The 16,149-nt window shown below is 44.1% G+C and overlaps 1 protein-coding gene across 2 annotated transcripts in view; it reads left to right on the top strand.

The window, feature by feature from the left end:
- Nucleotides 1-10,695, top strand: part of IDUA (alpha-L-iduronidase) — a 74,065-nt gene extending 63,370 nt beyond the window's left edge. For both annotated transcript variants that reach the window (XM_051966298.1, XM_051966297.1), the window contains 7 exons: nt 867-1,080; nt 1,973-2,188; nt 4,969-5,090; nt 5,633-5,758; nt 7,216-7,292; nt 10,107-10,207; nt 10,387-10,695. In XM_051966298.1, coding sequence (XP_051822258.1) covers nt 867-1,080; nt 1,973-2,188; nt 4,969-5,090; nt 5,633-5,758; nt 7,216-7,292; nt 10,107-10,207; nt 10,387-10,490 — 960 coding nt within the window. In that variant the 3' untranslated portion in view covers nt 10,491-10,695. The remainder of the gene's footprint in view (nt 1-866; nt 1,081-1,972; nt 2,189-4,968; nt 5,091-5,632; nt 5,759-7,215; nt 7,293-10,106; nt 10,208-10,386) is intronic.
- Nucleotides 10,696-16,149: the final 5,454 nt, after the last annotated feature.

Raw genomic sequence — 16,149 nt, 5'->3', positions numbered from 1 at the left:
TCCAGGTGGAAAGCGCAAAGAAGGTGGGAGCATCAGGTAGAGAAGCAGAGTTGGGGGAGAGACAGAGAGGAGGGTGAGAGGGAAGGAATCAAGAATTTGTTAAGTACCTACTCTGTGCCAGGCATTGTGCTAAGTATTTGATCCTCACAACAATCCTGGGAGGTAGGTGCTATTATGAGTCCTGTTTCACAATTGAGGAAACTGAAGCAGACAGAAGTGAAGTATTTGGGTCATGCAACTAGCCAAGTGTATGAGGCCAAATTTGAGCTTGTTTTCTGATTCCAGGTCCAGCACTCAACTACTGGACCACTTAGCTGCTCCTAGGTTGAGGGAGAGGAGAGGGATGTAGGGAGAGAGAGGAGAAAGGGAGGGAGGGAAGAAAGAGGAGAGAGGGAAGGAGGGGAAGAGAGGGAGAGAAGGAAGGAGGGAAGAAAGAAGGGAGGGAGAAAAGAAAAAGGGAGGGAGAAAAGAAAGGAAGGAGGAAGGAAGGAAGAGGGGGGAGAGACAGAGAGACAGAAGGAGGGAGAAGGGAGAGTGAGATACAGCAAAAAGAGATGAGTGAGACTGGCAAAGGGGCAATAGAGAAAGAAATGAGTTGGAAAAGCCCTGGGCTAAGTTAGGAAACTCGGGATTTATCCTGGATCCGAGACTAATTCATGTGAGTTGGGAAAGTTTTCCCCCCCTATCTGCGCCTCAGTTTCCCCCACTTGAAAATGAAGGGACTAGCTTCAGTGCTGTCTAAGATCCAATCCCTTTCAGATGCTCTATGACTCTGGGGCTTGAGAAGGGGGATGAAAACATCTAGTGGTGGAGTGCCTGGTGGTGGGTGGGGGCTTCCAGCTGTTCCAAGTTGCCCCTCCTTTTAGGTCATAGCCCAGCATCAGACCTTGCTGTCCGAGCCCAACAATACCCTGAACTATACCCTGCTGAGCAATGATAATGCCTTCCTGAGCTACCACCCACACCACTTTACTCAGAGGACACTGACTGCCCGCTTCCAGATGAACAACACAGAGCCGCCCCATGTGCACCTAGTCCGAAAGCCAGTGCTCACTGCCATGGGGCTGCTGGCCCTGCTGGGTAAGGTGCATCAAGCCATGGGGATCCTGGGCACAGGCTCCCTGGGACCACTCTCTGCCCCTTCTGTCTGCTTCCCTTTGGCATCTCTCTGCCTTTCTGCCAGCCTCCCTTCTTCCCCATCCTCCTCCTCCTCCTCCTCCTCCTCCTCCTCCTCCTCCACTAATTGTCCATCTCCCATTCTTGGCCTTTCTCCCTGTTCTCATCTCCTCCCTCTCATTTCTATTAATTCCTCAACTTTGATTCCTTCCCCCTCTCTCTTTTCCCTTTTGTCTTTCCTGCTCTTTGTCTTCTCTTCCTCCTTTTGTCTCTTTCTAAATCATTCTATCTCCTCTATCTCTTTTGGTCTCCTTTTCTGCCTTTTTCCTTTCTGTCTTTCCTGTCTCCCTCCCTTACTCTCTCTTTTCTCTTTTCTTTCTCTCCTTTCCTCTCTCCTTCCTTCCTTTTCTCCCTCCCCTTCTCTTCCCCTTTCTCTGACCCTCCTTCCATCCCTCTCTCTCCCTCACTTCTTTGTCTCTCTCAATTCTCTCTCCTTTTCCTCTCTGCTTCGTTTCTGTCTTTCTGACTCTCTGTTTCTGTCTCGGTCTCCCACATCCATTCTTTTTTTTCTCTTTCCCCTCACTATATTCCACTATTCCATCTCTTTCTTTTTTCCTTGCCCCTCTTTCCTTCTCCATCTCTGATGGGGATTATAGATAGCTTCCCTGGAATTAGGGTAGGGGATGAAAGGGTCCAATTTAATCCAAAGGAATGAAATTTTAAAGTGGAAAGAGATAGGCTTCTCCCCCCTGGAGCCTTGCCCTTCACACCTCACTGATACAGGGCCTCTCCCATGCTTCAAAGCCTGACTAATCCAGTCCCTAACACATGAGTAGCTATTTTTCTGTACTTACAGGTGGAACTCAGCTGTGGACAGAAGCTCGCTGTGAGGGGCTGCTGGTGGACAGCAATCACACACTGGGAGTACTAGCCACCTCTCACTGGCCTGAGGAGCCATCTTCACTAGACAGCTGGCAGGCCACAGTGCTGGTATATGCCAGTGATGACAATCAGACATCTGCCAATCTCAGCACTGTCACTATACAGCTCAACAATGTCCCACCAGCTACAGGTGAGAGCCAGAAGAGACTTGAGTGGGCTTCTGAGCCCTCTTCCTATTCAAGAAACTTCTGTGGGTCCCCCTCATGTGTGGCACAAAGTCAGGGTGCCTTTGTCTGAGACTCTCAAATAAGCTTTGTGGTACAAAGGTCCCAGGCTGGGTTCTAGTCCTAGTTGGCATGCCTCTTACTCAAGTGACACTGGGTAAGTCATGTGCCATCTTTGGGCCTCGATTTCCTTAAAATGAGGATTATCCTTTTACTTCCTACTTTGTAGATTTGTGGTGACAAAGCCTTTTGTAAAATGTAAAGTACCATGGCTAAGGGAGCAATTCCCAGGATTTCTTAAGACCCTTTTAGATTCACCCCTAGAACTTTTTCTTCTTCTTCTTTTTTTTTTTAAATAACTTTTTATTGACAGAATCCATGCCAGGGTAATTTTTTACAGCATTATCCCTTGCACTCAACTTCTCTTCCAATTTTTCCCCTCCCTCCCTCCACCCCCTCCCCCAGATGGCAAGCAATCCTTTACATGTTGAATAGGTTACAGTATATCCTAGATACAATATATATGTGCAGAACCGAACAGTTCTCTTGTTGCACAGGGAGAATTGGATTCAGAAGGTATAAATAACCCGGGAAGAAAAACAAAAATGCAAGCAGTTTACATTCATTTCCCAGTGTTCTTTCTTTGGGTGTAGCTGCTTCTGTCCATCCTTGAGCAATTGAAACTGAATTAGCTCTCTTTATGGAAGAGATCCACTTCCATCAGATTACATCCTCGAACAGTATCGTTGTTGAGGTATATAATGATCTCCTGGTTCTGCTCATTTCCCTTAGCATCAGTTCATGTAAGTCTCGCCAGTCCTCTCTGTATTCATCCTGCTGGTCATTCCTTACAGAACAATAATATTCCATAACGTTCATATACCACAATTTACCCAGCCATTCTCCAATGGATGGGCATCCTTTCATTTTCCAGTTTCTATCCACTACAAACAGGGCTGCCACAAACATTTTGGCACATACAGGTCCCTTTCTTTAGTATCTCTTTGGGGTATAAGCCCAGTAGAAAACTGCTGGATCAAAGGGTATGCACAGTTTGATAACTTTTTGAGCATAGTTCCAGATTGCTCTCCAGAATGGCTGGATGTGTTCACAATTCCACCAACAATGTATCAGTGTCCCTGTTTTCCCACATCCCCTCCAACATTCCACATTATCTTTCCCTGTCACTCTAGCCAATCTGACAGGTGTGTAGTGGTATCTCAGAGTTGTCTTAATTTGTATTTCTCTGATTAATAATGATTTGGAGCATATTTTCATATGTCTATAAATAGTTTCAATTTCTTTGAGAATTGTCTGTTCATATCCTTTGACCATTTATCAATTGGAGAATGGCTTGATTTCTTATAAATTAGAGTCAATTCTCTACATATTTTGGAAATGAGGCCTTTATCAGAACCTTTGACTGTAAAAATGTTTTCCCAGTTTATTGTTTCCCTTCTAATCTTGTCTGCATTTGTTTTGTTTGTACAAAAACTTTTCAATTTGATATAATCAAAATTTTCTATTTTGTGGTCAATAGTGATATCTAGTTCTTCTTTGGTCATAAATTCCTCCCTCTTCCACAGATCTGAGGGGTAAACTATGCTATGCTCTTCCAATTTATTTATAATCTCATTCTTCATTCTTTATGCCTAGATCATAAACCCATTTTGACCCTATCTTGGTGTCCGGTGTTAAGTGTGTCAATGTCTAGTTTCTGCCATACTAATTTCCAATTTTCCCAGCAATTTTTGTCAAATAGTGCATTCTTATCCCCCAAACTGGGGTCTTTGTCACCCCTAGAACTTCATCAGAGATCAAACTCCAGCTCTAGTCTATGAGCCTATGACTCCACCCTGCCCCATCCCAATCCACCTCAGTTATTCTGTGGATCTTCTCTTCCAGCTTAGCTAGGCTCACCACTGCTTCTCACATAAACCTTCTCTAACTCCTATCCATTCTTCAGGGCTCTCTCTAAGTCAGTCTCAATCTGTGTCTCTCCCTCCCTTCCTCCTTCTTTCTCCTTCGCTTTCTCCCTTCCCCCCCCTCTCCCTCTCCTTTCTTGCCTACAGCAATTTGAGGTACGGAATCATGTTGTTGTTTCAGTTGTGTCCAATTTTCCATGACTTCATTTGAGGTTTTTTGGGCAGAGAAACTGGAGTGGTTTGCCATTTCCTTTTACAGCTCATTTTGGAAATGAGGAAACTGAGGTAAAAAGCATTAAGTGCCTTGCCCTGGTTCACATAATAATAAGTGTCTGAGGCCATATTTGAACCCAGAAAGATGGCTCCAGGACTAGAACTCCATCCACATCCCCTTCAGAAGGCTCTATTCCAACCCTTTAGCAAGACTCAATAACATTCTAAATGGGAGGATATCCACATAGCTATCTGAGACCTCTTTGATGGGAGGCTATCCCTGAAGGCAGCTCATTCTACTTGTGGGAAGTTCCAATTATTGAGGCTTTTCCTTATAGTAAATTGAAATCTGGCTTCTTGAATCTTCTGTCCCACTTCTAGTTTTAGACCAAACCAAACACCTAGTCTGAACTCTTGCATAGTGAGCCCTTAAGACACTCAAAGGCAGGGACCACATCTTCTCCAGAATTCTTACAATCCCCTTGGCTCCAGCCCTTTATCTTGCCACCCACCATGTTTTTCATCTCCAACTGTGACTCATCGTCTACCCAACTCAGCCTCTCCTGCTTATTTACTCTTTTGGGCTCCATTTCTCTGCCTCTCTACAGATCTTGTCTACATGACCTACTATATGGACAATAATCTCACCAACCCTTACCTGGAGTGGAAGAAACTTGGCTCACCTGTCTTCCCTACTATAAAGCAATTTCAGCAGATGAGAGAGACTGAGGTACAGTCAGAGAGATTGGGTGGGTGGGTGTCATGGAGGAAACAAGCCTGGATGTTGGGAAGGGATGAGACAACAGCATGGGAATAAAGAATGACAAAAGAGCAAAGAGAGGGGCCAGAGCAATATTGGGAAAGACAGGGCAAAAATTCATGGATGAGGAATGGCAGGAAGGACATGAGGGATCGGGGATGAAATGAGGATCATGAAGGCCCAAGAAAGAAGTGGGGCCAGAATCATTCTTGGAATGGGGGATATGGTCAGAGAGATAAAGGATTTGCATTTATCCTTACTCAGTGAAATAAGCCATAGAATTAGAGCTAGGAGATATGGATTCTAGTCTCTTCCCTCTGAGCTTCAGTTTCTCCTTCTGTAAAATGAAAGGGTTATATGTTTCTTTAGGGGCCTCCCCCTTCTGACATTCCACAATGTTGTTCTATGTATCTAAGTAGCTGGAAATGGAAATGACATCCAGTTCTGTGTGTGTGTGTGTGTGTGTGTGTGTGTGTGTGTGTGTGTCCTACTATCATGTTGTATTTCTGTAGGATGCTGTAGCCACAGGCCCATTTCCATTTCCTGAAAATGGCCAGCTGACCCTAAAGCAGGAGCTTTCGATACCCTCAATTCTTCTCCTTCATGTGTGTTCAAAGCCACACCTGCCTCCAGACCAGGTACAACAATGGGATTCCCTGCTCAGTGATAAAAAAAAGTACAAAGTCCTATCTAAGATCTCTTCTAGTCAACCATTAGGGTCTTATCGCAGCCCATCCTGTACAGCAAATATAAGAGCCTGAGGACCTGGCTTCAAATTTCAGTTAAGCTACAAGAAATTGAATCAGAAAGTTCTCTTAAAATACCATCTACCTCAGAAAAGGGAGCCTCTTAAGCCCCTAAGAAATTGGGGACCTCAGGGAGCAGTATGGAAAGGGCCCAGAAGTGGCCAAGGGGAGAAGAAGAAGGGAAAAAAAAATGGGAGGAAAGCAGACCTTCCTTGAGGTGAGGGACTTCTTAGTAGTGAAATTTGAAAAAGGGACAGATTTAAGGGGAAAAGAAATAGCTTCTATTTTGGACATGTTTATGTTGAGATCCTAATGGGACATCCCTATGAAGATAACCAGCAAACAGCTCAAAGTAAGGACTTAGATTTCAGGCAAGAGATGGGGTAGAGATGTAGATTTGGACATCATCTGGCTACAGATGATCATTGATCATTTTTTATCATTGATGAAGGGAGAGAACATTTATAAAGTGTTAATAGAAGGACCTGGAATGCAGGACCAAAAAATGAGTGATAGACAAACAAGGTAGACTGCCAAAGAGTCACCAACACATAGGAAGAAGGAAACTGAGAAAAGAGCAGTATCTTGGAGGCCAAAGACAGTATCCAAGAGAGAAGGGGGAGGTGGATAGTGTTGAAAGCAGAGGAAATATGAAGAAGCATGAAGACTGAGAAAAGATCAATGAGCTTAGCAATTGGAGTCATGAGAGTCCTTGCAAAGAGGAGTTTCAGTTGAATAGTGAGGTCACAAGACAGATTTCAAAGGGTTGAGGAGAGTGGATAAGATGAGAAAGGAGACAACCATGACTAAGAAGCTAGCTGTGAAATGGGGAAAAAAGATTGGGTAACAACTTGAAAGGATGGAAGGACCAAGGAAGGTTTACTTTTTACATTTTATTATTTACTTATTTTTGTTACTTATTTTATTCTACCCTCCCCACCCAAAGAAAGTAAGCAATATTAATTGTGCATATGAAAACATGCAAAACATATCTCCATATTAAATTAAAAAAACCAAGAATAAAGAAAGTGAGAAAATTATACTTCAGTCTGCACTAGAAGTTCATCAGTTCTCCCTCTAGAGGTGAAGAGCATTTTTTTTCCATCATTGACTCCTTTGGAATTGTGGATCATTGTACTGATCAGCGTAGCCAAGTTCAAAAAAAAGAAAGATCTGGGCATTTCTGTCAGCATCAGGGAAAGTATCTACCCTCCAGGCAGGGAAATCTAAAGTCTCATGACTCTTCAGAAACCAAATACAGTAGTTTCTTTAGGGGACTAGGACTCTAGTGGTGAACCGGCATCACTCACACTGATAAAGGATTTCTTTCTCACTTTACCCTTGGATAGGTGAATGGTGTCCGAATCTTGCCTCTCACGAGAGGGCAGATCACTCTGATCTGGGATGATGCCTGCGTGAATTCCAAGTATGTATATATATGGTCATGTGCATGCTGTCAGGAATAGGGGATCTCAGAGCTAGCAGGGAGCTAACAGTCTGTGAGTTCAAATACCTTAATTTTGCTGATGAGGAAATTGAAGCCCAATTTCACCGGGCTTTAATCACTATGATACTGTAGATACACTCTCCAGATGAGGGATTGGCTCAAGGAGAATATTCTCTGAAAAGATGCATGCACTGACTTCTTTTTTTTTAATGTTTCATCATGGGATCGTAGAATTTCAGAGATAGGAGGACCTTAGGGATCACATCTTTCAATACTCTTTTTTTCAAAGGAGGAAACTGAGGCACAGTGAAGAAAGGGGCTTGGCCAAGGTCACACAGCTGGTTAGTGGAAAAACCAAGCACATTGCCTTCACTACTGTTCCTGCAGCAAATTTGTGGTTCAAAAGTGATTTCTTTCACAACAGCCCTGTAATGGAGTCTCAACTAATGTCATGATTCTTATTTTACAGATGAGAAAAAATGAGGCTTAGAAGCAAGAAATAGGCTGGGGTCACAGAGCCAAAAATGTTAAGACAGACCCAATCAGGGGTATGCTGGGACCAGCTCAAAACCAAGAACTGATTGTTAAAGTTTCAGTGCGAGCATTTATTCCTTGGAAGCCAACAAATGCTACAAACAGGCCTTAATTAATTAATTTTTTTATTATCTAGACTTAAAGTGAGGAAAAAAATAATAATGCAAAATAAATTTTAAAATATGTGTACCTTTTTTTCCCCATAGAGTCAGTTGCTAAAACATTTATACTCTTGTCCCAAACGCTTGGCTTCTGATCTAGGGCTATTTCATCTAGAAACATTAGTAGAAAGAGTAGAAAGAATTGTAGATTCAAGCCCCAATTGTGACAATCAGTAGAGTGCTTGTAGAGTCATGGGCTTGTCCAATATGCCGGTAAGGATAGTTCAGATTTTAGACTTTCTTGTGGAGGGTTCAAGTATGGCTGAGCTGAAAGGGACCTTGGAGCTCGCTTTGCCTGAGCATCCTCTCGACATCCTCCAGGGAAGAAAAGTAGCTTGTCCAAGGTCATGTAGCTATTAAATCTCGGGGACTGTGAGCCCCGCCTCCATCATCTCTCCTTATACACAGTTTCTCTGTTTGCCCGCAGTAAATCACCACCAGCATTTCCTCTCTTGGTTCCCGTTCAGTCCCTCCTCCCAGTAAGTCAGCCTCCCCCAGCTGTACGTGGTCCCTGTAACCCGACAGAACTGGCAGCTTCCACCCTGAGCTCCCTCCAGTCCCAGGGCCCCCAAATCCTTTTTCTCACTTTGATACTGGCTCAGGCCAAAAGTGAGTCCCAGACTCCTTCCACTACACGACACTGCCCCCTTCTGTCGTAGTGCAAGGTCAGCCACTGAGCAACTTTAAGTCCTTTCGAGAGGGCTGGGAGGTTGACCCTGGAGAGTATTCATACTAGGAATGACAAATAAGCCTTGGCTGAGGCTGCAGACAGACATGACAAGGGGAGTTTTTCAGTGTTTCAGGTAGGGAATGGCACATCAGGTAGAGAGAACTTCAGGTAAGCCGGTCTGGCTGGAGGGAGAGGGTGTGAGGGGAAGTAATTAGTCCTCCCCTTCTTTCTTTGATTCATCCCTTCCCCTGGGCTGTGACTCAGTAGCACTGGTGTCAGCTCTAGTTCCTGGTATTGACCCCCATCTCAGTCTTGACCTTAATATACTAGACTCAATCCTGACACTAGTTTTGACCCAAACCCCAAAGGACAAAACTCAAAGAAGCAACAAAAAATTGTGGAGAGATGGATTTTGGCTCTATGGTACTTCCCTACTCAAGAGACTCCTGTGGTTCCCCCTTGCCTTTAAGATAAAGCACAAAGTCGCTGTCTTGATATTTGAATTTCTTTACAGTCTGACTTGAGCCCTTCTTTCCAGATTTGTTTACATTGCTTCCCTTTCACGTACATCTCCTTCCAATCATGTTGGTGGATGGATTATTATCCCTTATATGTGACATTTCATCTCTTACCTTCATGCTTGGGATTTGTGTCCTCCTGATCAACCCTCAGAATTAACTTAGCTTTTTCCCAGATGCCTCTTAGGTACTGCTGCCTAGCACACAAAGCCTTTGTGTGATGTTCCCAGTTGTTAATTTTTCATCTTTCCCCCCAATTATATTGTATTTATCTTTTTAAATGTTGAATTTTCCCAGAATATTTGTAAGCTTTTTGAACCAGATTCTATTTCTGGCTTATACTTTTACCTCTGGGAGCTGAGTAATGTCTTGCACATAGTAGGTACTTTAAAAATGTTTATTGAATTTGGTTGATGAAGGAAAACTTTTAACAGTTAGAGGTGACCAAAAGTGGAGTGGGCTGAAGAAATAAGAAGTCCCATCACTGAAAGTGTTTAAGAAGAGGATGGATGTCTACTTGATGGGATCCATTCTTGGTCAGAATGTGACTCTGGAGCAGTTAAGTGGTACTGTGGATTTAGTTCAGGGTCAGGAGTCATTAAGATTCATCTTTCAGAGTTCAAATCTGGCCTCAGACACTTACTAGCTGTGTGACCCTAGGCAAGTCGCTTAACTCTTTGTTTCAGTTTCCTCATCTGTAAAATAAGCTGGAGAAGGAAATAGCAAATCCCTCCAGTATCTTTGCCAAGAAAACCCCAAATGGGCTCACAAAGAATTGGATATGACTGAAAGATGACTGAACAAATGGAATCTACTTAATGGTCTTAAGTGCCTTTAACTTTGAGACTCAGTCTGACTTAAACTGGAGGCCCCTGAGGCTCATAGCTGTTCTCCCTCTGTTCCCCCCCAGATGTCTGAGGACATATGACGTTGAATTCTCCCAACACGGACATATATACAGAGGAATCAAAAGGAAGGAGTCAACTTTTAACCTTTTTGTCTTTGCTCCAGGTAGGCCCCCAAGCCCTCGGAGGCTTGCTTCTCCTTCCTGACATTATCCCCAGTCCGACTTTGTTATCTGTTCCCTTTGTCCTCCCCTCCTTCCTCCCAAGACTTCCCACCCCCACTCTGAGCCTCTTCTCCAGAGATTTTCATAGCCATAGCTCCAAACTTCTTCCTTTCCCATACAGATAACGCCAACGTCACTGGCTTCTACCGGCTCCGTGCTGTGGATTACTGGGGCCGTCCAGGCCCGTTCTCCACCCCTGTTTACTACAAAGAGGCAGCTGCATGAGGTGGGCAGCGATCCGTGAGACGACCCTCCGCTGGAGACCTGCGCAGGCTGGGAGTTCTGGGACTGATGCTCCTGGGGCGGGTACTTGTGGTGCCAAGGACTCCAAGTGGACTTAAAGTCACATGACCCAGGCTTTGAGCTTGGGCACATCTTGGACCTCGGTTTCCTCATCTGTAAATTGGAACAATTATATTTGTACTACTGACGTCATGAACTAATGTTTTCTCTTAAATAGTATTTTATTTTTCCAAATACATGCAAAGATAGTTTTCAACACTCATCTTCACAAAACCTTGTATTCCAAAATTTTCTCCCAGCACCCCATCCTCAGACAGCAAGAAATCCGATGTAGGTTAAACATGTGCAATTCTAAATTTGTACCTCAGCTATCTGAGAAACAAAAATTTCCATATCCTCATGAAATAATTTTGGGGAAGGGGCTTTATCAATCTCACAATTAATATTCTATCAATCCTCAAGTAGCGATGTTTTGGGACCAGGCCTGGGATGGTGATCCTTCCAACCAACACAGCAGCACCAAACCTGGCCTCCCTGCTCTTTTCTTCCTCAAGGGACCAGTGAAATGACGTCCAGAAACTTGCTCCCTGGCAGTCATCATAACGATCACTGTCATCCTATTTCTGTGACCCTGTAACACTGGCAAAACACTTTCCCCAGAGCAGTCATAAAAGGTGGGCGGGACAAGGATTGTTCCCCTGATTTATAGATGAGAAAACTGGAGCCAGGAGATGGAGGGGTTTGTCTCTGTGTGTCTCAGCTGGGATTTCCACCCTCTTGGCGTTCCAGTTAAGTTCAGCTTCTTTGAGTTGGCCCCTCACTGTCTGGCACCATCATCCCTTTCTCTTCCATCTGATGTCATTCATCTTAATTCACTTTGCTTCTTGGCCATCTTCGTCTCACCAGCCAATCAGCACATAGTCATCCCTTCCCTCCTCTTCTTAGCCCATTTCCAGTTCCAAAACCACAATTAAATCAATCCTGTCATTGCTTTGGGGTGAAATAGGGCAGTGCACTTTATGGCTCCATTCATTACCCTTGTAATCTTCCAAGCCTAAATACTCTCCCCGGCCACCCATCCCCCATCAATGTTACTCCTCCACCGCATCTAGATTCCCACTTCTTAAACACATGCTTGGTCCATATACTGTTTAAAATTCTTGTTCCGCCCAAACTGATCCACGGGTTGTTCTCCGAATATGCTGAACATTCCCCATGCCCAGGATGACTTCCCTTCCACACTTACTCTATTGGAATTTCTACCCATTCCTTAAAGTCCCCCCTAAATCACTTCCTCCATGAAGCCTTCCTGGATCCCCTTTGTCAATAATGACCTTCCTCCTTGACCCTCCCGTGGCACCTGGTAATTATTTCTGCAATGAAGAGATCACGTAACATGAACTAAAAGTTATACCAGGTGAAGGTTCTGATGGGGGAGTTTCCAATAAAGTAGAAAGTTTAAGAAGCTGGGTAAGTACACTCATACGCTGCTGATGGATATGTCAGTTGGTCCAAGCTTTCTAGAAAAGAATTTGGAATTCTGGGAGAAAAATCCCACCTGTAAGTTGCACACTTTTTTACTTAGTGATTTCAATATTATACCCCAGGAAGTCAAAAAGAGAGGAACAGGCTATTCCATATCAACATATAGTACCCAACATATAGTAGCAAAAAACTTAAAAACAATGGGGTGCCTGCCCATCATTGGGGATTGGCTGGACAAACTGGTGTGGGAAAATAAAGACTAACACTCCATAAAATGGAGGGATATGAAGAATTCTAGAAAAATGTTAAACAACTTGTATGAATTCATCCAGAGAAAGACAATCAGAATCAGGGAACGCTATATCCAAAGACGCCAAAAATGTAAAGGAAAATGGGATTCAAGAGCAGTTCAGTTCTGATTAATTGCAATAATCATTGTTGGAGAATTAAAGATGAAGTGCAGATCCCTCCTCTTGGTAAAAAGGAGGAGCACCATGTGGGGGATTTTGTGCACAAGCTTGGTTGGCTTTGTTCAAATGGGTTTCTTTGTTAGAAGGGGAGATTCAATAAGGGGTGCATTTGAAGGAGAAATAACCCATAGGGCTATAAAAGAGAACAATGTAATTTTAACACTTTTTTTTTTTTTTAAAGCAGGGTTGTGTGAGCAGACACAGGTGAGATAAAAGCATAGGAGAAAGAACATAATGGTCATCATGGTTCCCAATGCCAGGAATCATGGTAGGGTGCTGATGATTTCATAGCCCGGGCAAGAGACCAGTATGCTTCAACCTGGGGTCAGCCAGGTGACGCAGTGGATGGAGCACCAATCCTGGAGTCAGGAGGACTTGGACACTTGACACTTACTAGTTCTGTGACCCTGAGCCAGTCACTTAACTCCAATCACTTCTTTAAATAAACTATTCTTCCACCTACTAACAAAAAAATTCCAGGCAGACTTTTAGATGGCAGGTCGGGCCATAACCTAAACGTTTACCATAAGGATGGTGTTCTTGAAATAACTTTGTCCTTTGGGAATCGAAGGATATTAAAGAGGAATTAAAATTGTAATTCCTCTGGAGGTATGGGAAATTGCATTTATTTTGTGTAAGTGTAAAGAATGCTCTTATTTTTTTCTAGTAAATTTATTTATTTTTAATACACATTGCTTTATGGATCATGTTGGGAGAGAGAAACCAGAACAAAACATAAAAACCATAGGAGAGATAAAAAAGCAGAAAAAAAAAGAAGTAAACATAGCATGTATTGATTTACATTTAGTCTTCTTAGTTCTTTTTCTGGATGCAGATGGCATTTTCTGGATCAAACTGAGAAAAACCAAGTCTTTCATGGTTGATTATCACACATGTTTGCTGTTTTTGTGTACAATGTATTCCTGGTTCTGCTTGTTTTGCTCAGCATCAGTTCATATAAATCTTTCCAGGTCCTTCTACAATCAGCTTGTTCATCATTTTTTATGGAACAATAATATTCCATTATCTTTGTGTTTCACAACTTGCTCCGTCATTCCCCAACTGATGGACATCTACTCATTTTCCACTTCTTTGTTATCACAAAAAGAACTGCTACAAACATTTTTGCACATGTGGGTCCTTTTCCCTCTTTTATGATTTCCAAAAATGCTCTTAATTCTCATCATCATTATTTCTATAGTTTGTGTCTTGATTAAATACTTTACTATTGATTTATGTCTCTTCTATGGTCTGGCAATAGAGAATGCATTGGTTGGAGACACAGGTCTGAGTGCCGTGACTGAGTACCCAAATAGCCAAATAACCTGGGCAATGGCAAGGGATGCTATGATTGCTTACAATAGGTATATTTATGTCTTCCCCACTACCAGATTGTGACCTCCATGAAGTCAGGGACCACATCCCATCTAAACTTTATTGTAGTCTCACTAAATTTAAATCTACTTGCCCACAGTCTGAGTGGGTGGGTTGGTCATAGCCTTTCAAACTGGAAAATATTGTATCTTCTTTTTATAGATGAGAAAAGCAAAAGCTTCCATAAATTAAGTGACAAGGTTATAGCCTTGTCTTCTCACTTCCAAGCCAAAGCTTTTTTTGCTCTCTCATCCTGAAAAGACAGTGATGATGATGGAGACAACCAGCTCTGACTGCTTTAGCTGTTACTGCTTCAGGTTACTTTCCCAGTCTGTTTCCTGATCTTATTCAAATAGGGGCCAAATGCATCTTTGGGGATTGGGCACAGCCCCATAGTTCTAAAATGGGTCCTAAAGAGCCCCTCCTTTAATATCTGAACAAATGTGATGATTCCCCAATTGCTGTTGGGAAGACTCAGTAAGTCTGAGATAGTCCCTAGTTTAGAAGGAAAAAATCGGGAAGATAGTGGGACAGAGGGAGGTGATGGCAGTCGTCCTGGGCTCAGAAACCCTGAGTTAAGTTCCAGCTCGAACATTAATTTGCTGTGCAACTGGGTGCAAGTCCTTTTCTCTCTCTGATCCTCAGTTTCACCAACTATAAAATGGGGAAGGGGTTAGACTAAATGATCTCTAGGGGTCTCTCACCTCCGGCCCTGAGTATCTGCCTGTGTCCCCATGCTGCTGACAGGATAAGGAAGGGTGTCTCATAGAAGGGCAGCTGGAAGAATGCTCAGTATGTAGATGGAGATTCATAGGGGAAAGTACCAAAGAAGCTAGGATATGATGGGGATGAGGAGGCAGCTCCTGCTGCTAGCAGCTCTAGTGAGGGGGGCAGCCTCTATCCTGCCCCGAGGCTTCTTGCAGGCAGCAGATAAAAGCAAAGAGGACCTGAACCTTTGGGCTCCGGCCTTCTACCAGTTCTGTGTCAGACTATTGACAGGAGAAAGAGCGATAGAAGTGGATGAGAACTCCAAAGCGCTTTGGAGTGTTTTGGAGAGCCTGGTTTTCCCGGTTTTCATTTTGTTCCTCTGCTGTCTTCGTGAGTCTGTGATTCTAAGGAAAGTCCCCCTTGTGCTGTGACGTCCCTCTTGTGCTGTGAATTGCCTAAGATCTTGCAGGCAAGAACACTTGAAGCCCCCAGCAGAATGACTGTGTCTCAAGGTCAGGGACAGCGGGGCTCCTTCCGGTTTTCTTGGGTGTGTGTGGCTCAGAGGCCCGTAGACTTGAATGGAGGGAGAGGTGAAGGGGAGAGAAATACCTGCTTCTGAGAGTAGAGGGCTTCTGGTGGGGAGAGCCTGGGGAGAAATGGCCTTGCTGGGATGCGGACGGCAGGCCCAGGAGGAGACAGGGCCATGACACCGAGATGAAGGAAGGTCTTCATGGGCAAAGGATGTGAGTGTGTGTGTGTAACAACAAGGGACTGTCAGGGATAGACTGAGTTGCTCTCTCCTTCCCTCAGCGCTGCCCTCCCCTCTGTCCTTTCCTAACTGGGTGAACTGGGGAGGGAGGAGTGAAGGACAGAGGCCGGGGGGCAAGAAGCCGGCGCTGTCCCCAAGACCCTTTGCACCCTGCTCTCTCCCAGAAAGCCAGAGCCTGGGCTGCGCTTTCCAAAAACCATCTCTCTCCACCTTTCCAAAAACCATCGGGCAGTTTCTGCACACACTCACGATTCCAAGGGTAAACAGGAAAAAAATGGAAATTTAATATGCTTAGAGACCTCTGTACCAGGCATCTCTGGCGACATCTCTAGTGGCCATCAAGCTACAGTGTGGTCCTCAGCAAGCTCCTGTAGAGGGAGGGAGGGGAAAAGAAAGGGAGGGAGAGAAGGAGAAAGAAAGGAAGAAGGAAGGGACAGAAGAAGAGAGAGAGGGAGGGAGGAGGAGGAAGAAGGGAAGAAGAAAAAAGAAAAAGAGAGGAGAGAGAAGGAGGAGGAGAAAGAGACAGAGGGAGGGACAGAGAGAGACAGAGAAGGGGGGGAGTAAGAGACAAAAACAGAAAGAGAAAGGGACACAGGGAGACAGAGAGGGAGGGAGAGAGGAAGAAGGAAGAAGGGAGAAAGAGGGTGAAGAAGAGAGTGAAAGAGGGAGGGAAGGAGAGAGAGAGGGAAGGAGAGAGAGAAAGGGAGGAAGAGGGGGGGGAAGTGAAAGAGAGCAGAAACAGAGACAGAGAGACATACAGAGAGAGAGAGAGACAGAGAGAGGGACAAAGAGAGAAAGCGGGAGGGACAGAGAGAAGGGGGTGAGTGAGAGAGAG

The sequence above is a fragment of the Antechinus flavipes genome, chromosome 6 (assembly GCF_016432865.1).
Source record: "Antechinus flavipes isolate AdamAnt ecotype Samford, QLD, Australia chromosome 6, AdamAnt_v2, whole genome shotgun sequence".
Taxonomy (NCBI): Eukaryota; Metazoa; Chordata; class Mammalia; order Dasyuromorphia; family Dasyuridae; genus Antechinus; species Antechinus flavipes.
Note: the sequence above shows the minus strand (reverse complement) of the source record. Positions and strands in the feature narration are given on the sequence as shown.